Below are 27927 nucleotides of genomic sequence, written 5' to 3' on the forward strand. Positions count from 1 at the left end.
ATTAGTCACCCTACGGTTTTAGAGAGAATGAAACGGAATTAACTGCTCCGAAGGTTTTAAACAAAGAAATATCTTTGGGTTTCACCAAGTCCGATAGCTTTGGAGAAATTTGCACGAAATTTGTTATGAATTTCAATGCGAATTCAAATGAATTCACTTGAATTTCGTGAGGTTTTAATTACACAGACGTGTGGTAGATTATAAGAATGATTGACCCCACACTTTTGATTGATCGTCAATCTTTTTTTCATGCGTTAGTCTCTGAAATTACTGTCAAAGGATACATGTAGCAATATTTACTTACACAAGGTTCAAATTTATCTTGCATTCATTTCGCTATCCTGGTCGATGAATAAACGATACACGGTACTAATAAGTCTATTAATGTTTATTAACAGTATCATTATGATTAACGGTACATCGTATAGCGTGAATTAGTGTTGTAATTTTGTCGGGCGTACGTATAGAAGATCTGGACAATTTCACTGCGTCTAAAAGTTTGTATTTTGTGCCGGGTAAAAAAAAAAAAAGAATCAAGTAGGAGAAAAATAAAGAAAATAGCGTCAAGGTTTAATAAAAATAAAAATTGTTTAATCATACCCACGCAATTTCAACTTACAATTCGATTCACCGATACCGTAGATCGATCTGTATGACTAAAAATCGTTAGAATTTCGTGTGACTTTGCAAAAATAAGAGTATAAGAAGAGGATAATAACAGAAAATAAAAGGGGAGATAAAAATGGAACTAAAAACTTGATCCGTAAGTAACGTTTCCATGGATTACATCGTAATGGTTAACACCAGATCTCAATTTATCATTATAACACAAAATTTTATACTTTGTATCTATAGTTCACCGTGGAGCAATAGGAAAAATAAAAAAAAAAAAAAATTATAACAATACTTCTACGAAACGCCGTTTTTCGAGTTACGAGGTGCCTGAGAAATGATATCTTTATTTCTCCTAAACCAGGCTCCGGGTCGCCGTTCGATATCGCCAAGAGATCTGGACCGTCCTCTGGGCCCCGCGTTCTCCTCGAAGAACCTTCTGCAGTGCTCGCACGAGCAGGATGGATTTTTCGAGGGTCCAATGTGGTGTCCGGGTTTTCTAAAAGCGCCAACAACCGCGCCGAAGACCGAAGCCTTGATTATATGGTCGGTCTTCTCGCCCTGGGGCGTCGTAAACGGTGAAGTAACACGCGATTCGACCTTGTCTTTCGCCGGCGAGGGACTCTTCGCACCAAAGGGTCCGATCTGGTCCCTCAAACCGCAGAAGGTTGTTTTCCCCGCGGTATCGCTCATGCAGCCACGATCCTCCGGCTCCCTGGAAGGGGCCGTCTGAACCCGTTGGGCCTCCTTGCCGGGCCTGCGAACGGTCGAGTCCCTTCTGACATGTCGTGAATTCTCCTCGCTCGAAACGAAGCTCCATCCCAATTCCGCGCTGTCGTCTGACTCAGCAGCGCTCTCCGGGGATGACCAGCCGACCTGGTGCTTGTCGAGGAACTCCTTCATCTTCCTGTTCTGCAGAAGTTGCCGCCTCTCTATCTGAGGCGAACGCCAAGTCTTGGACCGTTTCTCGCGGCTCTCCGCATCCTCGTCCCAGGCAGTTTCGAGCCTGCCGATCCTCTCGCGGTCGGACGAATTAGCGTACTCAAAGCTGTCGCAAGGTGTGAGTCCGGACTTGCTGTTCAGCAGAGATTCTACGTCGGATATCGTGTCCTTCCACGACGTCGCCGTCGCCGAATCGTACGAGTCAGGGTGCGGGTTCAGACCAACGCACGACGAGGCAGCCGACCAGGGCGTTGAGTCCAAGTCCCGGATCGCGCTGTAAGAACTAAATTGCGACGGGTACAACGAGCTTAGAACATCGTCGGTCTCATAGCCCCGGGAACTCGCCAACGACGGCATCCGCATCGGGGCCTGTTTGAAACTCTCGCAACTCAGTTCCTCCGAGCGTTTAAGAAAGGCTTTGTCGTCCTGGAGGCCGCGAGGAAGCCGCGTTTCCTCAGCCCTCGAGTGCGTCACTCTCACTCTATCGCTCTCGAATATCGTCCGCGGTTTTTCCGCGAGCCTCTCAGAGGCCTCGGACGAGTCCGAGTAGCTGCTGTCCTCTGCGTCATCTTCCTCCGCTTCTTCATCTTCCTCCTCCTCCTCCTCCTCCTCGGATCCCGTACAGTAAACGTCGATGTGCACGGTCCGCGATTTCCGCTTAGCTGTGTCCTCTTTACCCGAGGAATTAGCCGCCCCGGTTGTTCCTGATTGTGAATCGCACGTTGGGGGAATATTTGACTTTCTACTTGTCACGTCCACCGACAACGATGACGATGACGAGCCTGGTACTTCTTTTTTTTCTTGCTAAAAATAGATCAAGGGAATTTGTACACCATTCTCGTATATGTTTTATTTTTATTTTAAACAGTATCTTTTTTTTCGTTCTATCTTGATTTGACTCATTGTCCCGTCAGTTCAACGATACCATTTTGCAAGACATGTTTCGTCAGCAGCTTTTGATACATGTTTTTTTTTCAATTTATTTTTCAAAAATTTGTGTGCTACGGTGTTTGCCAAATTTTGCGTAAAGGTATTGTTTGAATTTTTTTTAAACCCAAAAACTCGGATCTTTACTCAATGCAGAACGTATATGAATGTCTTAAATACCTGTCAACAAGATAAGTCAGTCTAAATATCAGCTGGTATCGTCTTCTTTGTTTAAAGCAATAAGGATGCTAATCTGATTTTTATTCGTTATATCATCATATTTTTGTAAACGAAATTGACTTTGACGGGAAACGTCGATTTTCTACAAAATATCTTCTGCGCGCAATATTTCATACAGAAAATTCACTGAATTGAATATAATTCAATAAAGAATGTATTTTAATAATGAGTAATAAAAGCAAAACGAATCTGTTCAAATTCGTCATTACTGATCGAAAAAGAATGAAAAAATTCTCCACAATATATCAAGAGGTCAAAGTTAGTATCGTTAACGTAAGGAAAGATTGAAAAAAAAGTCCATTTTGAAACTTTGAAATGATTCTAAACAAGTTAACTTTGCAAAATATGTAATTAAAATGTTTTGCCTTGCAACGGTTTAGAAAATTTCAGGCAATCCTGAAGTTTCTTTTCTTTTTGTAAAATTCTTCTAGAAATGTACATCGTTACGTTAGATTACATTACGAACTTCAACCTCACGACATATCTAATATACCAAAAATCACACTCGCGTGGACGAACAAGCATATATACGAATAAATAACAATAATACAAACAGACCTGTCCAGTCCAGAAATCGCGTTCATCAAACTTCCGCAAAAGACCAGGTGAGGTTTTCCTCCTTGATTCGTAATGCTTGGAATTGGTGCCTTGAAGTAAAGAAGAAACAGAGCTAAACGACGTCTGAGTCTGAACATCGTTAGTCTGCGAAGCAGCATCCCTGCTGCTGTTGCCCGATCCAACATAATTATCCGAACAATTAATCCCCTTGCTAGACGGATCGAACCCGTGACTTCTGCCAGGCACTCTGGTGCAAAAGTGAGTAGTAAAAGCTTTCCTACCGGAAGTAATACCCTCTAGACAGTCCTCGCAGGCCTCAGGAACTGGTTTGAAAAATCCGCCTTTAGCGTAATGTCCGCACCAGCGATCCAGGCATTGCGGTTTGGGTTTGTCAGGAACCCGGGGCTCCTCGGCGGTGGATAAAACGATGCTACATGTGCTCTTGCAGCGTCTGTTGTACTGTTGACAGGGTCGTCGATGCGGTAGACTGGAGTAAGACTGAGGTGAAAACTGTTCGCTGTTGTATCCAGAGTCGGAAACGTTAACGCCAAGGTGTCTTGGAGCGGAAGTGGCAGCGGAGGTCGGACCCCCGGAGAACGGTCGAGGAGGCGGCGTCGATGTGAAGAGAATGTTTCCCCGCTGAAAGGCGTAGGAGCCGGCGGGATTCCCGTCGACGTCCCCCGGGTCTCGTCCCCACTTGTAAACCATTTGAACGCCCTCGGTTCCCACAGCTTCCGGACATCCGGCGGAACTACTCCTTGATCCCGAAGCAACGGTCTGATCACCGCTTCGTCTTATCGTAACCTCGGCTCGCACCAGCCACGGGGAAGGCGTATCCGGATTCTCAGGTCGGCCGTACATCGCGGCGAGATCACCGGCTTCTATTGACCTTTAGCGGGCGGGAAGACGAGGACGAAGACGATGCTGGAGGTAGGATGATGAAGAGGTTCCTCAGGTGTCGCGCCATGCCGTTTTCTCTTCTTGGATTCTACGATGCTCGCTCCTTCCTTCTCTTTCTCCTTCCCAAAGAGAAAGAAAGACGGACAAAGACAGAGAGAGAGAGAGAGATTGCAGCAACGACTTGGTCCACCACGTCGTGTCGTCGACGACGTCGCGGTAGGTGCGTATATAATTAGCGCGATAAATTTGGATCGATGTGTATATATATATAAAGCAGAGTAGGTGGTAGGTATGATGTGTGCTGAGCCCGAATATTACTCGAAAACGGGACACTTTTTTTCCTTCTAACTTTTATTTACACGTAGACACGCACGCGCTTGCCGCAGTTGTCACTCCCTCGTTACGATGCTCCTTGTTATTATTTCCAAAACTTAATTGACGCGTTGGGTTGAAAGATGTCGCAGGTACCGTTGGTTCGTAGATTGGAAAGAAAACTTTGAATCAACAAAGAAAATTTTACTCCTTCTCCGCTAGTCCGCAGGTCTGATTCATACCCGGCACAGACTCGCGCACACGGACGGACTTGTACAGATATAACATCCTAGGGTGACATCGGACACTGGAAGCACCTGTTGCTCCTCACCGCGAACCGGGTGTAGAGATCTATTTTTGAGATCCGGTATCAGAGATTCACGCAAGAATATATATCACGGATGAAAAGACACTTCACCGAGACGATATGATACCGTCTGCCAACCGGAGTAGCTGATACTTGAACCATGAATCACTCACACCTCAAGAGTTTCACCCTTGACGTGTATCGGTAGGCGTTGTAGGGTCTAAAAAAGACTATATTCTCCGAGTAACGTTGACCGAAATGCGGGTCAACAATTGTCGAGGCAACGCGTCAAAGTATTATCGTTGACTTCCGGTTATTCCCTGCGACTCTTCGCGATCTCGAACGATTCTGTCCAAGGATCTGCGGAAACTTGTGTGTGAGAAAAGAAAAAAACTCGCGTGATAGAGAGACAGAGAGAGAGAGAGAGACAGGGAGGGAGAGAAAGAGTTGTCCGTGGCGTTTTGGGAAGGGATGCAGGTCGCGTAGACGCTCGGATGAAACTAACGCGACCTGAAATGGCGTCTTCGGGGAAGAAGCGCGGGGTAGTCGGCCGAGAGTTTATTTTAAGAGCAACGCGCGCATCGGCATCAGCGTTACACGGATCTTCGAGGAGAAATCTCGATTCAGCGGCACAGCGAAGCACGGCTTACCGATATCGTCTCTACGGGCGATTAAAACCGTCTAAAGACTCGCAGACACAGTGAATTGCTCTCGTTCAATAGATGCATTCACGCTTCATTTTTATATGTACCACTCGAGACTAACGACGATCGTCATTCAAACGTGTTGAAAAGCTTGAAATCGACTCGCTTATACGTAAGCTTCGAAATTTTTTTTTTTTTTTTTTTTTTGTAGACGGATTTTCTTATATCCTCTTTTTAATTTCCATGCCGAAGAAACATCTAAACTGTGGTATCGAAGTGTAGAACGTTTTATAATATTGCCTGTTATTTTTGTGTCATTCTGCATTGTGCAGTTTACTTTGCGTATACTTTTACACTTTGTGTAAGTTGCTTCGATCAAGTGATTATTGTCAATTTTTTCTATTTGTTCTGTCTCGATGTGCAAATGTTTTTTTTTATCGAAACCGGACATAGCTCATTTGTTTATAATAACTTTCGTGTATTCTGGAGTTCTCGAAGCACTGCAGGAAGTCGTGAAATATCTCTACGAAGAATCGCAATAACACGTTGAGGCAAACGAGAATTAATCGTTATTTGGTTTGTTTCCAATCTTTAAACTGTACAAATAATTGTGCTTTTGATCTTCAATTAACAAAATATACATTTGACGTACATCTGAAAAAAATATTTCCACTCAAGCAAAGATTTTTCATTGATTTTCATGCCAATCAAGGAAGAATAAAAACATATGCTTAAATTAAATACAGAGCGAAATACGTTTTGCTGATTTCGATTATTAAAATATTTTTTATGCGTTTTTGTTCAATAAAAAAAAATTGAAAAAAAAAAACGAAAATATTTTTAGCTCTGCATATGCAGAACAAATTGCAAAGCACGAAACTTTGACGTAAAACTCAACGACGAAATCTATTTTAGACGGTTTAATTTTAGTTACCTTTGTATTGCAGGCTTCGCTTTAAATATTATTTATACTTATACATAATGTCTCGCCTCTTCTATTTCTTTCGCATCGGACGCATGCGATGGGTATAAATTTAGGTTTAATATGTATAACGACTTCAGCTTACCTCGGTCACAGCTTTTTTGTCGGCCACTTTAGCGCTCTGCAAAAGGCGAATTACGTTTTTAGCCCCCTCGACGACAGCCGCTTCGATCAAGAGCCGATGTCGCAGTTCCTCGACTCTCTCTTCCAGCGCCAATTCAAGGTTTGGCTCGTACTTATCTGTGTAAACAAAAATGCGAGATTTTTTATCGATTCGCATTACACAAAGAAACGCCACGCGAATTAGATAAATACATAGAGATTCGTCGCGTATACATTAAACTTCAAATTTTTTTTTACCATACCATTGTCGCAATGTGATATGTATAATATTAATTCGTAAAAATTTTGTTGCGGTGAAATTGCGATGATTCAATTGTTAAACAGCTTTGTTTACCGCGACAATACAGACACGAAAGTTGAGAATTCTGAACCGGAGGAAGTGAAGAGAGCAAAAAAAATATAAAAATAAAAAAATTTGCGCTTCTGTACGTTACTTTGCAACCCGATGTTATTGGCACATGCAATTTTCGCTCGGCAATAACAAAATAGATTATTACGCACGAGGCTCACTTACTGCGCAATAGTTATACATTATATATATATATATATATATATATATATATATATATATATATATATATATATATATATATACATATGTATATATATATGTATCTGTATACGACATATTTATAAGTTGAAACAATATAATAATATTATACATACAAAATTTCCGACTGTCACTTTCGAGAACCCGTTTTACATTAGGTATACTATAAATATGACGAGACGTGAGGTTATTTTGTGTAGAAATGTTTAGTTAATATGTATGTATGTATGTATGTATATATATAATATTTCGAAATTCGATTTTGGATTAATAAAAAAAAAAATAATGTCTTTCCATCAAATTTTGTCTCAATTTTTACATTTGATAACGAATTATTTTATTATGTTTACCGCTTATCATTATTATCATTATTACTACAAAAATGTATAACGAGAATCACACGAGCAGATTATGCGCATATTTTGTATATTAATGACGTGTATTTTTCACCAAGGAAAGAAAGTGTGAAAAAACCTAATTATCCAACAGTTCCTCTGATTAAAGTAGAAAGAAGAGTAAATTTTTTTCCCAGTAGTATAAAGAGTAAAATGAAATTTTCCGGATAAGTTGCGGTGAATCATCGTGGCGTCTGTAATTTCGTTGAAAATACGATTCAGTCGAAACGAAAGAATATATATATGTGTATTACAATATTTCCTCATCGTTAGATGACCTGCGTATTTAACATGTATGTATACATATTATATATTATATTATATTATATACCTATATTCACGGTAAAACGCGGCGCAGGGAACTTTGCGAAGTAATAATAGCCGTTGGTATATGAGAGATAAATATATGTACATATAATATACATCGTAAATAAGTTTAATGTCGACGACGGCAGGTATAAGGTGCGCATGCATATATATACACACATAGTCACACATACGCACACATTTATATATACCTAAGCGAATAATCTCCCGGTATAATCGGACTGGATGATTTGGATTCAGCTTCTCAAGCGAAATGAAATGCGAAGCATAAGGCATATACGATGAACAAAGAGTCATTGACTCCGAGTAGAATCATGGATATACATACAGAGATACGTAAGTATGTATAATTATCATCTACTTGTTATCAGGGGTCAAGATCGTTAATCAAATCCGAATCGAAAATCGATCTGAAGCATGGAACTTGAATAACGAGTATACCCAACAATTTTCGAAGTATGCAGGTAGGCATTTAAAAGATCGATAAACCTACGATGTTTGTACGCAAATAATGATCTTCTCTACTTGTATACACGTTAATTCAGATAAATTATACGATATTAGGTATGTATTTGTAATATTCGATCCTTTACGTATCTCCAATGTTTTCCGCACACCTGTAAATGTTCGATTCGTCTTTTTTTTTTTTTTTTTGCACAGTGTCGAAAGAAACGAGAAAAAGCTAAAAACAGGACCGCTTCACGGAGTCCGGCGCCTAAACATTTCAGCCAACAGGTTTTACTTGTATAAATGTACTAACTATACGCTATTATAGCGAGCGGGTAGATTTTTTTTAAGTTTATATGCTGCCTAGATGGCACCGGAATTATTCTTATACATGTAACGCAAAAACCGCGTTATTAAATAAATACAATGTATCAGGAGAAAATTGATATACATATTGTATGTATATAGGAATTATACGAGTATTAACAGCAATGATAATAAAAATTGTAACGAACAATTATTATAATTAATTCTTATTCTTCGCCGTGAAGCATCAATTATGTACCATTCTTTTTCGAGTTTTTTTTTTTTTTACCTTTGCTGGCAGTATTTTCGCCGTTAGGTGCCGGCGAGTAGCCTCTCGTTCTCTGCTGTTTCCGGACCCGTCTCAGCTTCACAATGCGCATTCTTAAGAATTCGATTTTCGCCCTGGAATCGGCCAACATTTGCTGTGCCTCCTGCAACAACTTTTTGTCCCGATGACCGCTCGTCAAACTTTGTATCATATTTTCAGCCCCTTGTTTCACCTGTGGGAAAAGAATAAAAGAAAAAGGTAATTGAAAGTCAGAATGAATTTTGAACAAATATATGTATATTACATGTAGGTAATATACGAGAGCATAACAAGGAAGTAATAAAATCGTAAAAAAAAAAACAATTTTTAGTGTAGCGTTATTGTATAAAGTAACTATTATTTATAACAATCGTATGCGGCGATAAATTTGAAACACTGCAGTAGATTCTATTTGAAATTTGTCGCTTTGTGTCCGCAGTGACTCAGTAAAATTGTCTTGTCGGGTACAATTGGGTGTAAAAAAAAGGAGTAAAAAAAAAAAAAGAAAAAAAAGAAAATGTGACCGGTCTTTTCTTCGGCTTGGTTTTCATTCTCGTGTTTCTTTTGCATCCACGTGCGACAATGCAGACACAGTGGATATAAACTCGCACGCCGCTTGTTCAGTTCTGTCTTTTCAGGTTTTTACAGTTAAGAGTCCGTTGCACTCGGGTTAAATGTATAAAAACGTGTGCCCAGCGATGGCATAAGACGCCTAAATCGTCAAGCACAAAATTTTTGCCCATAATTTTAAATTTTGATTTCAATAAAATTGTACAAAAAAAAAAAAAAAAAAAACGATAAAAAAAAATTAAATAAATAAATAAATAAAAATTAAGAGTATTAATGTTTGGATACCTTGAGCTCGATGTTCAATTGTTTTTCCAGTGATACGAGACGCAGATCGGTAAAAAGACCCTCCTGACTCGGCGACGATGAATCCATCGGCGACAAGGGTGTGTCTGAAATGAAAAAATGAAAGAAAACGGTTAGAATTAATAAACGATCCACGTTCTGTAAATTATACAATGAAAAAGTAACGAAACTTGAACTATTAAAGAAAGAAAGAAGCGACAAAAATAAATATCGATACGACTACTATGCACTATGTCGTCGATTAGTTTTCCTCAACATTCTAGATCATCTAGATCATTGATCAATATTTTTTGTCCCTTACTAGACTCAAGGAAGTTGGTGATTTAAAAACCAATAATTCTTTTGCTCAAAATTTACAAGATATTCGCATATGTAATTGATTGTTCACATACTTATGAAATTTACGTATTTGTAAAATTGAGCGATTACGTTTTTAACAGGAATGAATGTGGGTAAGAAAAAAGAAAAAAAAAGATCCGAAAATAAAACATCGATATTTATCTGCAGTTCTCGTTTACACTTTTAATGATCTTGGGTGATTCGTTAAATGAAAAAAAAAAATCATACTGATTTTCGACTTAAATTTGTTGCAACATTGCACCCCGTAAATACGAGCGCCTATTACGGTGACGGATATCGGCTGCATGCAGTGTCCACGGTCTTATATACCGTGTGTCCATGAGGAAAGTGCGTAACTTACGCTCGTGCGTTAAGTCGTTCGAATTTTATTGGCTGAAAGTTACCGCCCGATTGAGCAGCTGAGGCAATACTAATCGCAACTGTCAGAAAATGTCCCTAGGAGCCCACCGTTACTCGGGAGAGGTTATGTTCGCAAGTTAGGCGCGAAGTTTTGGTAAAGTATTTTGTTAATAATGATTTCCGGATTACAGTAATAAATTTGATCGTCGAAGGAATCCGACGATTTGATTGACATGATAAACGCGTGTCAGATTTATTTTACTTCGGATTAGCTCCGAATCAACGAACTATTTTTCGTAACAACACCGACGGCAGTTGCAAACAGGTAACGGTGGATTCCTAGGGACATTATTTGACAGTTGCGATTGGTATTGCGTCGGCTGCTCAATCAGACGTTAACTGTCAGCCAATAAAATTCGAACGACTTAACGCACGCGCGTAAGGTGCGCACTTTCCTCATGGACACACGGTATATGTATATACATATATGTATTCGACTGTGCCGAAGGGTATCTACTCTTATTGGTATAGTTTCGGTTAGTTAATGACGTCACCGCGACGCGTCGTTGGGATCAATGGAATGTGCGAGAGCGAATGAGACGGATTGCGTGCTTAAACGAGAAGAAGAGTTTCCTCTCTCCTCGCCAAACACTGTCGGTCCCTTTTCCACTCGTACGTTTGCCCGATCGTCGCGCTACGTTTAAATCGTGCCCTGAACTAATTGAGAGTAGATGCCCGCGACAAGAAACTAACCTCCGTAAACTCCGTCGGTAAAGAAGCGCATGGGAGACTTGTACGATAGGTATTGAAGAGGCAGGACAAAACCTTGCTGCTTTCACGCGAGGAGACCTCGAACTTGACTCACGGGACCGTAATAAAACGAAAAATTCCGTTCCTCGACTCACACGCAATCTTATTTTCAGGGTTACTTCGAGCGTGAATTACGTACGTACGCTATATATATATATATATATATATGTATATGTGAATACTTTTTTCCATGGGAAAGAACAACGCTGCGGGCTTTTATTCTCAGCTACGCGTAGCTGTAATATACATACCTATAGACAAGTCTGTTTCACAGGTACGAAATTTTCACGTTAGGCATACTATACGTAACATTTTTTCTTTCACTTTATATTTATACAATTTAGCGTCGAAAAATAAAAAGAGTATTTATTACGTAGATAAGTTCAAACATTTTAATAACATTTTTACAAGTTCACTGCATCAGGTACAAGTAAACGAGTTTTCATTTTAATAATTTCTTCTACCGTCATAGGATTTCATTTCATCTAAATGTAGATAATCATATTAAGTTGAAAAATGTGTTCGACAATTTCGCTATTAATCCTTACAAATTTACTGTACTATATTTTTGTTCATTCGCTTTATGACATAACTTGGAATTTCATAAAAAAAAAAAAAAAAAAATATTGGATGAAAAAAATGTTTAATTTTAGGACATTGTTAGGTGATAACTTGGAACGATTTTGAGAGAAAGAATTTGCAACATCATGAAATATTTGCAGTACATTATTTGGAATTTAAGGAAATTTCGATCAAGATAATGACGGTTTTAGAAATTTCGAAAACGGTTGTAATTGTTGATCCAACATTTATAATATTTATAATATTGTAATTTGCGAGTGACTTCCACGAGGAAGAATTCAGCCATTTATGCACACGTAGACACGTCATAAGTATAAGAAAACGACCGTGGCAAGCGTGCATCAGCGTATAGGCAACCCTTTCTTTTGCTCCGTACAGCTATAAACATTTGCAGAAAATCTCGTAGGTACAGATCTTATATTACGGCTACGGCGTTAACTGCTGCTTCGAGCAGAAAGAGACCACTTGTAAAAAAACACTGCAAATCGTGAGGCTGAAGTTAGTAACGTTAGAGTAACGATACGTTGATGGGGGGGGGGGATTACTATTTTGAAATTTATAAATTTTGAAAATATGAGTTACTTTTGCCTTATTATAATTTATTGCATTTCAGAGAATCCCAAAATTACGAAATAACGGGTTTTCCCGAAATACGAATCGTTACAGTAACGTTATTAACTTCAGCCTCGTTGCAAATCCGCGTTTACGCTATTAATTAAGACGCGAGAAAAGAAGGATCAAGAGAAAGAGAGTCGGTTGGTTGCAATTTCGACAATAAACAAAAGTTAAAATTCAACTCCACAAATGACCGCGTAAGTACAATAGTACACTGACCTATAACACAGTGTTTACTCGACATAATATTTGGAGTGAAAAATCAAATGATTATCTACGCGAATCAGAATTAAACGAATACTTCATTCAATTTTCCTCTTCGACTTTGACTCCTCAACTTTTCCAATAATAATACGCCTATAATTGATTCGCCAAATTATATTATCGAAGGATTCTATTTTTATACAGTTTCAGAGTATAAAAACTTTCATCAAGTTTTAATTCTCTCTCTTATCGCAATCTTACAATACATATTACATATGTATATACACGTACTAAAACATGACCGAACAGTAAATGTTACGATCTTGAAGTGCCGCGATTTTTGTGAATTTTGTTTTCCATCGCAACAGTTTTTTTTGTTTTTTTCTTTTTATATTAATTAATTCATTTATTTATTTTATTTTTCCTTCCTTAGTTTTTCGATTTTTTCGGGCAATAAATGGTTCGGGGATCCGTAAAAGAGTGGAGAAGAAGGTCTTTGGCCCAGACGGTCGGATAAGTTTCTTAGGGTTTCTCCACATCGTTGAATAGGATAAACCAGCTGCGGTTAGTTTTTGCGTCACATTATATCTCTCGCAGTGTTTTATCCCCCCCTTCCCCCCCCTTCTCTCACTCTCTCTCTATCTCTCTCTCTCTCAACCATCTCACGAGAGACGAGAGTTACGCGAATCTCGATGACAAACGGGTTTTCGTATGCGAAAAAATTCCGGCGAGTGAGGTTCGCGGCACCCGACTCGACACACACACACACACACACACGGAAATACGATTGCGGTGTAACGTTCGAGAAACGCTTGAATCACGATCATCAAGTTTTATTATACCGCTTAGGTACGCTGATATATATTCATTTTCGGTATAATACACATCAAGGTATAATATAAATCATACACCTATTCGCAGAATTTGGTGAAAAATTAATACACGCTGCATGTGTATTAATTTAGTAAATCGAGTGAGATTTTGAGTTGGATATTTTTTATTTTTTTTTTTTACGTCATTCATTCTTTTCTTTTTCTCTTTAATTTCATTCTACTCGTCGAAAGGATCATTCTAAATTTTTAATTTTATGATAATTTTCACGTTTAAATTATCCAAAATCATATTCAAACTTGAAAGACGAGATGAGATATTGAGTGAAAAAGGCGGATACGTAATTTTTTGAACATGTTTCTTTTTTAACGTATCTATAAGTCAATACGAAAAGGAACATGTTTACGATTATTTTTTTTTTTTTTTTTGTAAAACTCATTTTGCGTTTCGATTTATATTGATCAAAAAAAATTACGAGCAAGAAGCATTATACGAAAATTATATTATGACGTAACGACGTTAAATTAGAATGATAACAAATCATGAATTCTACTTCAAATTATACATGTAGACTAAATACAAGAAATTAATTAAACGAATGTAGCAAACAGGAAATTTCACCATAAAATCTTATCCAATTACAAAGATATATACAATTCCCAATCTGGTTAATTTTTTCATTTATACATTATATACAGAAATTTTTTGTAAATATAGATACGCTAGAGTGATTAGAAAAAATCAATTCAAGGCCGAAAATCGCAACGGCTTGACAGAATCCGCACCGCGATTTCACCGACGTTCTAAATCCCCTCTTCTTCCCTGCTTTTTCTATTACACGTCATCCTGCACCGCCACCGGAAGTCGTGCAATCGGACAGATATATCATACCCATATACGCACATGCAGCGATCGCACCGAGACCGGATCTCTAATTCTATACAATAAAGCCTGATTATTGTATAACAACCCGTTACAGACATTCTGCATAGTTTATACAATATATACATATAACATATGTATTTATAACACATGAGATATTTGCTGCAATTATAAAATGTTATCGATGGAGCTTTAGGGTGCAATTTGTACGATGAAAAATTAACGCGCCTGGCGATCGGAGAATTTGGTATTTTATGTCGTCGAAGTAACAGGATGAATGTGTGTTTTTTCAGAAGCATCATTTATCGCAAGTTGGCTCATATTTTTGTGACAATTTTCAACAATTTGTACAACTTCGTAAAAAAAAAAAAAAAAAAATTAGAATAGACTCACACATACAATACGGAAAGATAATTATCATCTCATCATCGGTGATTGGCTAATAATTTTAAGAAAATATCATAACGTGTATATTCGGAATTCATTTCTTTTAAACCTTTGAGTTACACATTATTGTGCTGAATCAATCTTTATAACAAGATAATATTCTGTGGTTTTTGGGGTCGCTGATTAAATCGAATTTAAAAAATTCAAGACGGCGGACGAAAAAACTTTACGCAGAGGTGTCCGGAGTCACTGATTGTATTCGCTATACTGATTTTTCAAAATCTGTTTTCAGATTCGTAATCAGTGATTTTTTTCAATCAATTTTTTTGTAACAATAATAATTTACATTATATCGCAATAATTACTCTCGAGTATTGAAAACCTATTAGTAAATAATACACTGTCAGAAATAGCAAAAAAAAAAAAAAAACTCGCAAGGAAATATATTGCAAAATTCTCTAAATATACAAAAAATGGCAATAAAATTGGTGGTAAGCTTACTTGCGGCTATGACTCAAAGGGTTAAATCGTGTTTCTTACATTTTCATTTATACTGCAAATATCGAGGTAATAAGTTAAGGTAATAAGATCTTGGGAATTCAATAAAATAATCCCGTCACGCCTCTCGGGCGGATCGGCGAGGAGCAAAAGTTCTCTGCACCGACTTGCATACCTTATTCCCTGCACAGCGTATAAATAACAAACTCGAAGAAACTGTGTCATGAATACAACGCACGTGCTCGAGTCGAGGAGCCATTATTATTACATAAATAGTTACCTACATGATTACATGCATGTTCGACTCTATACGCAGCTTCACACAAGCCCCATTATCAAGTAACATATAGTCTGTGATAATTAGCGACGGATGTGTTGCATAAATTTTTCTTTGAACAAAGATTCATCTTTTGCTTCTTAAAATCGGTAATTCTTTGATTTCTTTTTTTTATTTTTTTTTTATGTTTTTTTTTTTTACTCCGCAAAGAATGAATAAATTAATGATCAGCTGCATTACACGCTTCTCCAGAATTATAAAACCGATCCAGGAAATTTATATGTTGAAAATTGTTGTTCTGTGAAAAAAATCGTTTCATATATATACATGTATGCCCTACATTATATAAAAACGCACAGATGGTTGCTCGTCATCGTTTCATTATTATCGGAAAGAGAAGTTGCGTAATTCGGATTGAGATAAGAGAAAGATGAATACACGTGAACTCGTAATGTGTGCAGTAATTTATCATCGTTCAAAACATATAACGTGACGATGACATTTATGTGTTGTGTCTACACTGTGGTTTTAGCAAAACTAGATCATATCATATCATCATGGATATTCTCGACTTTGGTGGAGGAGAATGCCGATTTTGCAAATTTCGTGATAATAATTGAGAAAAATTAAGACAAATTTTTTTTTTTTTTGATTCTTTTTTTTTAGTGCAAGATCTCAAAGTCTTGTTTTAATTATCCTCTACAATTATTCCGCGTTTTAAATGATGTGTGCATATAAAAAAAAAAAGAACAGCTGATTTATTATTTATCCAAAGCGGTAACTGTATATATAAAATAAGAATAATCAGAATTGCACTTGGTATTTTGCTGCTTGCAGTTTCGTATTCCAACAGATTGAGAAAAATAATTCTTATAGACTGCGCGTTTATTTTAGATTTGATAATAAAATTGAATCCGCTTTTGTTGTAAGTTGAAACAACTTGATGCTTAATTGGGAGAAGAAATTCTTTGCTATTTAAATAATAAACAGTATATTAAGTAACGAAGATTGATAATTATTTGCTCGAAGCTAGTAAAAACGGTTAATTTAAGGGGGTATTCTAGTGTAGAGGCATGAATTTGAGGTGTTTTTTGAAGTGCTATAAACAAAAAACAAAAAATATTTTTACCATCCATTTTTTTATCAGGCGTTTATTATTATTTCACGATTACAAAAAAAAAAAAAAAACAAGTCAAAAAATACAAAATTGAAAGTGCTATGAGTTGTTGAAGTGGGGGGTACAAAAAAAATGGCGCGCCAATGTTGTCACGATTGCAAGCATTTTCAAAATCAGAAAAAAAAAAAAAAGATTATTAATCTACATAAATGCAGCTATCGTACTAACTAAAAAAAAGTCGAAAAAAAATTTTTTTTTGCCAAATTACGGCTGTCCGAAAAAATAATACGTTTTTGTTTACTTTTTTGGACGTTTCTGAATTTTTTAAAAATAGTAAAAATTATTATTTCGTTATAATAATAGTTCGTGCGATAGAGACATGTATTGAGAAGATTCTCACCAAATTTCAAGTAAATCGGTTCAATAGAACTTGAGAAATCATGTCAACCGTTTTGAAAAATGTAGTTTTGAGAAAAACGCGTTTAAAGTTTCGAGTAAAATTCGTTCCAGCCGAGCCAGTATTGAAGACGTGTCACTAAAATAGCTATATCTCTGAAAATAATTGAAATTTTGACTTGTCCTTTTAAGGACACATTCTTGAAAGGTTAAGCTTTGAAAATATAAAAAAAATCGATTTTTTCAAATTTCTACACTAGAATACCCCCTTAATTGAATCAATATAGAATTAACAGCGGTTTTATCAACCCCGTATCGAAGCTTGTTTCGTAAATACGTAGTTTTATAATATTATACGAAAAATGTTGCACAAAAGACAGGAAAAATTGTAAATCAAATCTCACATACAATTATAATAATAACGCATAATTATATTGAAAAATGAGGGCAAATTTATCCACGAATGCGTACAATAATCGCTGCTTCAGGATACAGGGGAAAAAAATTATTAATAATGATGGTGGTGACAATAATAAAAATTATAAACAATCGTTTCAGGTTAAATAAAACTGTAGGCTTTGATAATTCGTCCGAAACTTGATTCGAATCGCCTGCAGCAGCAGCAGCAGAGTCCGGACTACGCAATAATTAACGGAAAGGGGTCGTCGGCGGATGTGACGTAATACCTGGATCACAACGCGACACGGAAAGTGCACCAGCGGGAGGATGCATTTATTATACTGTACGTACAAGGGCGGCCACGCCTTGACCCCTTAAAATCGGCGACGAGAATTCTTGTGCATAATATGCGAATTGTTATTCAAGTATGAGAGGAAGTTTAATTGTAAGTAAAAAAGGAAAAAAGAGAGAAATAAACAATTATATTGCGACTCGTAGAGTTGAATTCAAATCTGATATGTAAGTATCACATATTTGAAAGTCAATCTTATAATTGATGAAAAATTTTCCCAGCAAGATTTTTTTTTTTCGGAATTTAAACATTTTGCATGATAAGATGATTTTCAATTTAAGAAATCCGAAATTGCGATAACGAATGAATATCGAGGATGAAATTCTGATAAACAAACAATTTTTTCTTTTTCAAATTACTGGTAAAAAAAAAAAATTTTCATAATGCACAATCGAAATTTTGCAGAAGAGAATTATTTGTCAGATTTCTTTTGACAGATTCATTTGACCGATATAGAAAAGCTAAAAACTTGGGAAAAAAAAATATTCAGTATTGACATGTCATTATCGCGTGGCGCTCAAAAAACACATCTTAAACCAACAGAATCGGTGTGATTTTTTTTTCTTCAGATTTTTAACAGTTTCTTTCTATGGGAATTGTTTTTGCGATTTTTTAAATAAATTTCACCTGCGGTTAAAGAAAGTCTGAAAAAATTCGCCGGGACCCTTTTTGGTTGACAAGAACATGATACTAAAAAATGATCAAAATCGATGGGGGTGAGTTACGTGGGCTGCTAATTTGACGTGGAACGCACCGTATAGTATATATGCATACATCATGTGTATCAGGTATATCCATACACGTGAAAACATATCAACGCGATAATACGTACCTTACACAATTATCTCTACAGCAGGTATATAAATAAATATACTATACACACAACCCGAGTTCATAACGTGAATCATTTGCAAAACACGTGTTTCCTTTCCGATATAATTGTGACGTAGACCTTTTTATCAGTCAGAAAAAATTCTCACATAGGACGATATTCAATCGATGATATTTATTATTATTCACCACGTACAATGTATAATAATTGTATACTGTTCAGCATGCAGATCTAGTTTCAATTTAGTACGATTTTGTAAAATTGATAATTTTGTTTTTTCTCTTTTGCATAATAGACTTTTTTATATATATAATATATCGCGTGCCTAAAGGTAAAAGGGCATATCCCTACATGTTAGTAGGGATTTATGCTGAAAGGGCGTACAAAAAAATTTTTTTTTGCCAATCGGTTCAAAATCGTCTGAAACGCAAATATCTGTAAAAAAAATTTTTTTGGCATCCTAATGCTAAAAGGGCGTATCTCAAGACATACGCCCTTTCACCTTTTAGAAAAATAATACTTAAAAGTAAAAGGGCGCATAAAGAAAAATTCTCATTTTGATACTAAATGTTGAAAAATAGTTTCACGAAACATGCACTAAAAAAAAATTTTTTTTATACCTAAGAAATTTTTCCTTATGGATAAAAAAATGATAAAAATAATAAAAAAATGATTCTTGGGATTAGAATATGGAAGTTTTTTAACTATAAGAATAATATTCAATATAAATTTTATATAATAATTTTTCATGTTTTTAAGTTCTACAACTATTTTTGAAATAAAAAACATTAGAACAATCACGCGTACTTTAACGTTTTTTGAATATATTTTCGGTTTTAACTTTGAAAAAGTGTACAGTTAAAGGCGTACGCTCTCACGACCACAGAAAGTTTTGCTTTTTTTTTTTTTTTTTTCATATTTTGACTGTCAAAAAAAAAAATTATACGCCCTTTTACCTTTAGATTGCCAAAATTTCGAATTCTTAAAGGTGAAAGGGCGTATAATTAAAGACATACGCCCTTTCACCTTTGGAATTTTTTTTTTTGATTTTAAGCTTAGAATATATCAACCACTTGATTGGCAATAAAAAAAAAAATTATACGCCCTTTTACTTTTGCAAAGGTAAAAGGGCACATAGATTGGGATGCGCCCTTTTACCTTTAGTCACGCGATATGTATTAATTACGTAATTGACGTGAGTTCTTGATGCTCAATCGTATCACCAATCGGATAGAATGACGTTTTGCAGTGTATTATGTCACGTGTAGCAGTAAAGTAACGTTTGCGTACCGAGGTCGTCGTAAAAAAAAAAAAAAAAAGATTCGCACACTAACGCAAACACTGTGCACTCATCATTGCATTGCACAATGGATTATTATCCGTCCATCCACAAATGAACGACGTCGTATGGCGTAATTAAAAAAAATATATAATTACAATAGATTTCTTTCAATCACGTAAACTTGAAGGAAAAAAAAAAAAAAAGATTCAATGAAATTTGAAGGATTCTAGCTGCTCGTGGAAATCCCTCGATTCATACCTGAGATGATGATCGAGAGGTATGGAATCAAAGTACCGTTGTCTGTGTGGCTGGTCTAGTCTGGTCCAACTCGACCCGAGGATAGTGGACCTAACCTAACTTAACCTAACTTAACCCTGATCAAATCTTACACGTACGTACGTATTTCATCACGTTTTCGTTCAAATGCGAAGCGAGAAGCGAACAGCCCGCGAAATTCATTCGTTCGCATTCCATCGACGAAGGCGAGAAAGATGGAATGATAAAAAAAAAATAAAAATTACCGGCAAGTGTATCTCCGTCATTAGTAATCTCGCGAATGATTTTTATCCAGAGCTTTTTACTCTATTTTCATTTATTATTCGTACACGTGTAAAGATGTGTGACGCATCATTTTTTTTTTTTTTCATAATTTTAGGAATGTACCGTTGAAAATGTTTCATATTATTTCGTCTATAACAATATCTAGACAGTACAGGATTTAATACTTTTTCGTTGCAAATTTCAGTCAGTTATAATGGTGATATTATAATTATAGACGGAAAATCGATTTTCGAAATCTTCTCGGATATGTAATGAATGTATTCGGCACATGTATAAATAAGGAGCGGGATTGAAGTCCGGAATTTGAAAAGTTTCGAAAGCGCCTAATTCTGAATTATTCGGTGGCGAAACTTGAAGTGAAGTAATCAAACTTTTGCGAAACAACGAAGTTTCGAATGATCGGATAGCCGACGGCTCAAAGTTGCAAGATTTCGAAAATTTAAGTTCCAACGGAACAAAATTCCGAAAATTAAATTTTCGACAGAGTGAAATTCTGTAAGTTAAAATATACTCACACAGCGTAGTTTACTCAATTAGTGGGTGAAAAAAACCAGAAAAACCGAAAATCGGAATGACCAGGATTTCGAACGTAAAAATATGGAAAATCCAAAACAAAAGAAGATCAAAGTGGTGAAATTTCAGCAAGCCAAAAATTTACGGAACTGAAAATACTGAAAGTCTTCGATAATTCGGAGTTTCGATAGTTCAGATTAAAATATTTTCTCATTTTCGCACTTTCGGAACTTTGAGCGTCGGGTTTCGGATCATTCGAAACTTCGACGTTTGGTCAGTTCGATTTTTTTACTTTAAAGTTTCGCAACAAAAAAATGCGGAACTTGGCGCTGTCGGAACTTTTCGAATTCGGAATTTCAACCCCGCCTCATAAATTTATAAAATTACTCATAAAAAACGCCAAGATATTTATGCTCCTTTCTCGTTTTATTTCTTACTATTTACAGCTTCGAGCTTTGAGCACAAGTTTAGAAATTTATTACACGTAATTAATACACAATACCGTAATATTATATGCAAAAGAAGAAACAGGTTATTGCTCCTCCCATATATAATAATAATCTTCGACCGTGATCATTTATCCTGTGACGAGATCCGGTATAATACACGACATTTATATGTTCGATAATTTGCAAAACGCGGGATAGCTAATTAATTAAAATAATTAATCGACCACCTATAATAAACTGTGTATACTTATACAACGAATATGCAGCATATCGTATATACGTAATGTCGCTGATAATACACGATTCCTGACGAATAATAACAATAGCAAAAACAAAAACTTGTTCGTTCATCCGTCGTATTTTCATATGTACGTACGTATATCGATATCTGAATATCTTCCTGTTATACGAGACCGACGTCGCACCTTTTCCGGCATTTATGACCAGTCATGCGTTTAGTTTTAGGTCGGAGCATATGGCCAAACACAAAAATAGACAGACGCGGAGAAATATGTTACATATATGTATATATAAATAACATCAGTGTGCAACGCTGTGGTTTTGCTTTGAAAATTATTCAACGGTGTATAAAATCATCGGAAGTTCTTTTCACCCTGCGTATCACGTGACGTGACGACAAGAGAGACGGGGGAAAAAAAAATAATCAGTAAATTCGTTGATTTTTTAGTAATCGTATGTACGCAGAATAATGTCGATGAAAGAATCGGTAATTTTCGCACAGAATCTCATATTTCAAGTTATTCCACTATTTCGGATCGAAAGAAGTAGTCGCGTAACTAACCGATAGTAAAATCTATATGATTATACGATTGGAAGTCTGTAGCTCAGTAGAATATAATTCAATGAAAACTGACCCTCGAACTGACCTCATTATTACACATTCTTAAATAAGAAAATGGAAAAACAAGAAGAAAATGAAATGCGAATCGTTACGATTATCTTGCCAGTAAACCACTGATAATATTAATAGACTTTCTGTTATTGAAACGTCCGGTTTAGTCGCCTTATCGCCTCGTTGTGATATACCGCATAAATGTAATATATATATATTATATATATAAGTACAATTAGTGTAAAAAGCTTTTTTCTCCAACGACTGTAGCGTGATTTTGAGATTCGGAAAACTCTCGCTACCATAAATCGATCCAGAATTTTCGATCATGCGAGAGAAAAATGATCAAGTCGTATATAAACAGTTTTTCAAATTTTTTTTTTCTGAACGATAAAACAACGTCAAACTTTGAGAAATTGTAGGATTGATGATCAGAACGAAAAACGTGAGAAAAAAAAAAATAAATAAAAAATCAACTGTAAAAATTTTACTATATGTTTCGACAAATTTTACGAACTTGGGTTAAAGACTGCGAAATAAAAATGGCAAAAACTTTTGTTATTTTCCCAAGAATTTGTAATGATTAAATTTTCTCTGGAGGTTGAACAAAAAAAAAAAAATGTTGAACCCGATTCGCTTAAATTGTGTATGCATATTACATATGTGTACGTTGTTTTACTCGATCGTTACTCCGAAATTATTCCCTTGAATTTCAACAAACAATTTCTCGAGAGTATACATTAGGACATTATAATTGAAAGGTTCAAGTTTTATACATATATATATATATATATATATATATATATATATATATATATATATATATATATATATATATATATATATATACATGTGTGTGTGTATGTATATATATATATATATATATATATATATATATATACATGTGTGTGTGTATGTATATAAATATATACACAGTGTAAGCGATCTCTTTAAATAAACAAGCGTATCCGCAAATGTACACTTTCTATTTCTCTCTTTCCCCCTCTGCCTCTTTTTCCGTCCTTCTTTATCGCGTCGTCGTTGCAGATTGCCGTCGCGACTCGAGTAACGAGAAGAAGCTAACGTCTAAATCCTGCAGACCGAGTGGCCGTTAATCCCGAAGACAAATCGCAATCAAAGTCTCTAAAGAGAAGGAGAGGGGAAGATGAGAAATAAAGGAGATTCGAATTGCACGCAGCATCCGAGCCGGTGATACGGATTCAGAAACGGGTATGTCCAATATGGGGTGACACGGGCGTCTCTCGTCGCGAGAACATGGCGTGGATATAAATAGAAAACGGCGGACGAAGGAGCCACTTACTTTTAATTCAACCACTCGGTGAGCTCTCTGCGCGTAAATCTGCACGAATACAAACCGGGACAATCTCTTGAGACTTGAAAATCAACCGCGCATGCGCCAAATAATTGAATCTCATTGGTCGGCGAAATCTTCCAGCAGCGATATTCTTGTCCGCGATGCAGGCGGGCCAACCTACGCAAAATGTGTACGTTTGAATTTTCAAAGAGCGTAAGCGTCAAGTTCCGACCGTTCTTTGAAGAACCAACTTTCCGAACCGATAGCAAATGCTTCCCAAACCTTTCCGAGTCGCTGCCTCAATTATTTGAGATTCTAACCTCGAAATGTCGTATCAATTACATCGCAATCGGAAACAGTTTGACAGCTGAAAACTCGGGATGGCCAGCCTGTACGAACTGACGATAAAACTCGCGCATGCGCGGTTCATTTTCAAGTTTCAAGAGATTGTCCCGATTGAAACGCATTCAAATTTCATTCATATTATTTTTACTAATGTACAAGCAACGTTATTCTCTCGCTCTCTGTTCGTTCGTGCGTGCAGATTCTTTTTTAGCCAACAAAAACAGCGCTGATTTTAATAAATTTCTTCAAAAACATACGATGCCAATTATTTTACTCCATATTATGATTATTCATTACGGTATAATTGAAGAAATTCGATGATTAAGCAAACTTTTTAAAAATCGTAGATAACGGATGTTTACGAATTTGATAATATTTTTCAATCGGTGTTATTCACATCGTAATTTGCACGTGTTTGAAAATCGCACCCGTATAAATAGCAATTCTAAGTCTACGGGGGGTCCGTACATAATAACAACAACAACAATGTACGAGCTATGTATAAATATTGTACACAAAACAAGAATAATTGAGATACAAACGAGCGCGGTTCTTCTCTCTCTTTTTTTTATAACATACAACTGCAATTCCCGTTCCTAATCACTGCTAATTATTATTTCAAATTGTTGTTATTGTTGTTGTTATTATTATTATTATCATACCGCTGCAGCGACATGAGAGAATCTTTTTTCTCGCTGGCATGAACGTTGAAAGTTGAAACCGTCCGACAAGTTTAATAAGGCAATCAGACAACGCGACATTAATTTCACTACTTCTCGCATACATGCATACGTATGCATATATATACATATATATGTATACCTATATATTTATAATCACGTGTATGCACACGAGCGAAATTTTTATTGCCGGCAATGATTTATTTGTACATACAGTGCCGGCCGAAAGTTCGGTACACAAGTCGAAATTTCTTGCCGTACTAAAATTTAAGATAGCGGTTTCAAAAATGAAGATAATCAAACGTTTGAAACGGCGTTTTTAAAGAAGACAAATTTACCTTCATTTTGTATTTTTAGAAAAATTTTTACAATTTTTTTTGGCCTCTATTTGTATTTTTGAACATGGCTGTTTTCCGACTACTTTTTAACCGCAGGAAATCAACTCCGAACCTTAGGGAAAAAATTTACCTCGGTTTTTTATATCGTAAACGTAAAATGGATGTGAAAGCCTACATTTTCGTTTTCTATAAAGTTTCGTACTACTTTTTATCGCCCCAATATTGTATTGTTAGCTAAAAAAAAGGACATTGAAAAGAATACGAATCGTAAGTGTATAAAGATCATAAGCGTCGTCTGCAGTTTTACGGATGCACGTATATAATTAGAGGAGCTTTTATAAACAAAAAATCGTGTGATCGGAAAGACGTTAAAACACGCGAAATATCGAGAGCTGTTTGATGGTTTAGAAACTGGATTCGATTGTTTGAAGGAGAAAAAATAAAAATAAATTTTTTAAAAATCCATTCTCTAGTTATGTTCGAATTAGAACACTTTAATTGCCCAAAGGCGTAAAAAAAAAAAATAACGCAACCTATAAGCCGGATGTTTACGAAAAAAAGGAAAGAAAAAAAAAACACATAGTAGATAAAACGGATATTATACGTATACGTGTACCTATACAACTGTCTCGGATCAATGAGTGAAAATTATTTTTATCTTCTCTTAAATAATACGAATTCTTCGAAAGATGCCAAACTCTTGACTTATTGTCGAATTTCTCAAGGATTTTATCTATCTATTTTTTTTTTTTTTATCAAATGTCTTAAATTCGCAACAAGTTGCAGCTTTTTTTTTTTTTTTTTGTCAACTGTCACTTCAATTATGCAGCCCCACTATTCTTTTGTAAAAACTAACATTTATTTTTCATTTTTATAATTCACTAATTCACCACGAAAAATTGTAGAATTTCTAACGTGTAGGCTTTTATTTCTATTCGGTTTTGACTTCCGACCAACTAGTTTCAATTCTTACAGCAATTTTTGGTGCTTGTTTTTTTTTTTTATTTTTGTAAAAATAAAACCGCTCTCAAACATATCATGACCATCGATACAACTGAAGCTGAAATGGCGGAAACGAGAGGACATAAAATTAGAATTTTTCTTTGTAGGTACTTAAACTTTGTTTTTTTTTTTTACTGTTCAGTCTGTCAATTTCGCGACCCGAATTGACTCGATAAAAATTAGATGACAGATCGGTTAGCAAAATAAAAAACTTGAAAAACATCAGAAGGAGTTGTCTCGATTGATGTGCAAGGCGGAATATCGCAATCTTGGTAAATATAAATTTTATAACACGAGATGCTTATTCTCCAAAGCTTTTCCGCACCTGTTCCAGTCTCTCAAATATTAAATTTCATGAAAAATGACGAGAAATCAAATCATCTAAAACTTATTGACGACTCACCTTGACCATTGCAGTGATTTAATTGAGGCGACGAAGGCTGTCCTTGGGTCAGAATAATTTGGCTTTCGAGCTCTTGAAGTTCGACTTGAAGTTCGCTCAGCTTGTTATTCGCCTGTTTCACGAGCGTCGCAACGTGCGCTAAAGCCTTTCGATCCGTAGCCACTAATCGTAAATTTTCCGCACCGGCTTTGATTTTCAGTTCCTAAGGTACGGTGAAAAAAAAAATAAATAAATAAATAAACAAATTACGTACACAATTTAAAATATTTTGCCTGCAGGTGAATGTATTGTACCATACGTAAGAAAATAAATAACAAATGGAAAAAAGTTGAAGTACGGTTTGTAATTTCTTCCGAGAGAAATAAGGGTGTGAAATTTTTTTTGAAGGTTTAACAACAATAACATACGTATTGGATGATTGGAAAGAAAAAAAAAAAAAAAAAAAAAAAAGCTCTCTAGTCTTCCACACTTCCGTTCAAGTTATTTCCAACCCGCGGATTATTCTCTATTTATTTAACTTTCCTATTTGGTTTTGGAAATTTTCCAGACGCTATTAACGCTCGGTGTTGGTTTAAAAAATTCTTACTTTTCGTATCTCCCTACGAATGTGTTCCCGGAGTTCATCGAGCCGTGCTGGAAGCGGCATTTGGTCGCTGCCGCCGACTCCGTATTTGTGGGACAACTCGAAGAGTACTGGATGGCTGATGTAGTCACCCTGTGAAATATAATTACACATTACAAAAGAGACAGAGATTTCATTTCCATCAATCAACACAAGAATTTCAAGTTACAGCAGCAAAGATGTATAAAATTTCATGAATTGAAAATACTCGCAGTTAATTATATAAACAAGTTTATTTGAAACGAAGTGAGTGGAAGAAGAAAGAAAAAAATTATTTCCATATGCCAGTAAAAGACGTATTCCTTTAAATCGATGAATCATCTGCTAACGAACATTATTTGAAATTATGATATTCTTTCGAAAGAAAAGATATTGAGAATGGGGAAGAAATCAATTATTAGTGAATATTTCAATTTTTTTAAATACACGCACACACACACACACCGACACGGATAAACGAACGAATTTTACGAATTACAGGAAATTTAATCGGTATACGGAATAAAGTAAATAATATTCAATTATCACAACGCGATATTTTTTACGTAAAATGCGAACCTACCATGCAACCTGTCGGATTAAAACAAGCGGACCAAATGGATTTCCTTCTCGGCATTTCATAAAAAAAAAAAAAAAATCGTTCACACCTGCAGCGTTGAGTTTGTATTATCAAAATTGTACTTTAAAAAGTGTTAATTCACAAGATGCTCACATTGCCTCATCGTAATAATCACCGAACACACCAAAACCGTGTAAATATATAACATTATTACACATGAATATAAATATCACGGACTGCGCGCGTATAATAAACGAATACGACATGAATTACTTATGACGTCACTCTACAATAAGTATCCAATAACGCCGAGTGTCCTACTTAGTCAGGCACTCGGGTGTAAAACGCGGAGAGTGTATAAATTAAGGAATA

At 36.0% G+C, this 27927-nt stretch overlaps 2 protein-coding genes across 5 annotated transcripts in view; both read right to left on the bottom strand.

Annotated features, from left to right (window-relative positions):
- Nucleotides 1–27927, bottom strand: part of LOC107227981 (serine/threonine-protein kinase N) — a 41745-nt gene that overhangs the window by 7333 nt on the left and 6485 nt on the right. For 3 of the 4 annotated variants that reach the window (XM_046732636.1, XM_046732635.1, XM_046732634.1), the window contains exons 2-6: nt 26961–27089; nt 26375–26576; nt 9735–9838; nt 8862–9072; nt 6510–6664 (exon numbers count right to left, since the gene is read on the bottom strand). In XM_046732636.1, coding sequence (XP_046588592.1) covers nt 6510–6664; nt 8862–9072; nt 9735–9838; nt 26375–26576; nt 26961–27089 — 801 coding nt within the window. Of the gene's footprint in view, nt 1–6509; nt 6665–8861; nt 9073–9734; nt 9839–26374; nt 26577–26960; nt 27090–27927 lie in introns of those variants that run through there. The other variant, XM_046732637.1, reaches the window with a different exon arrangement.
- LOC124293111 lies at nt 371–5708 on the bottom strand. The gene is made up of 2 exons (XM_046732638.1): nt 3280–5708; nt 371–2358 (listed from the first exon to the last, which is right to left on the bottom strand). Exons 1-2 carry the CDS (start codon nt 4138–4140, stop codon nt 910–912), a joined length of 2310 nt encoding a protein of 769 aa, XP_046588594.1. The 5' UTR covers nt 4141–5708; the 3' UTR covers nt 371–909.

This window comes from Neodiprion lecontei, chromosome 2, assembly GCF_021901455.1.
Source record: "Neodiprion lecontei isolate iyNeoLeco1 chromosome 2, iyNeoLeco1.1, whole genome shotgun sequence".
NCBI lineage: Eukaryota > Metazoa > Arthropoda > Insecta > Hymenoptera > Diprionidae > Neodiprion > Neodiprion lecontei.

Coding starts and splice junctions, on each gene's coding strand:
- LOC124293111 (XM_046732638.1), bottom strand. CDS start 4,140: ATGTACGGCCGACCTGAGAATCCGGATACGCCTTCCCCGTGGCTGGTG. Junction 2,359..3,279: donor GCGATTTCTGGACTGGACAG/GTCTGTTTGTAT, acceptor ATCTATTTTTAG/CAAGAAAAAAAAGAAGTACC.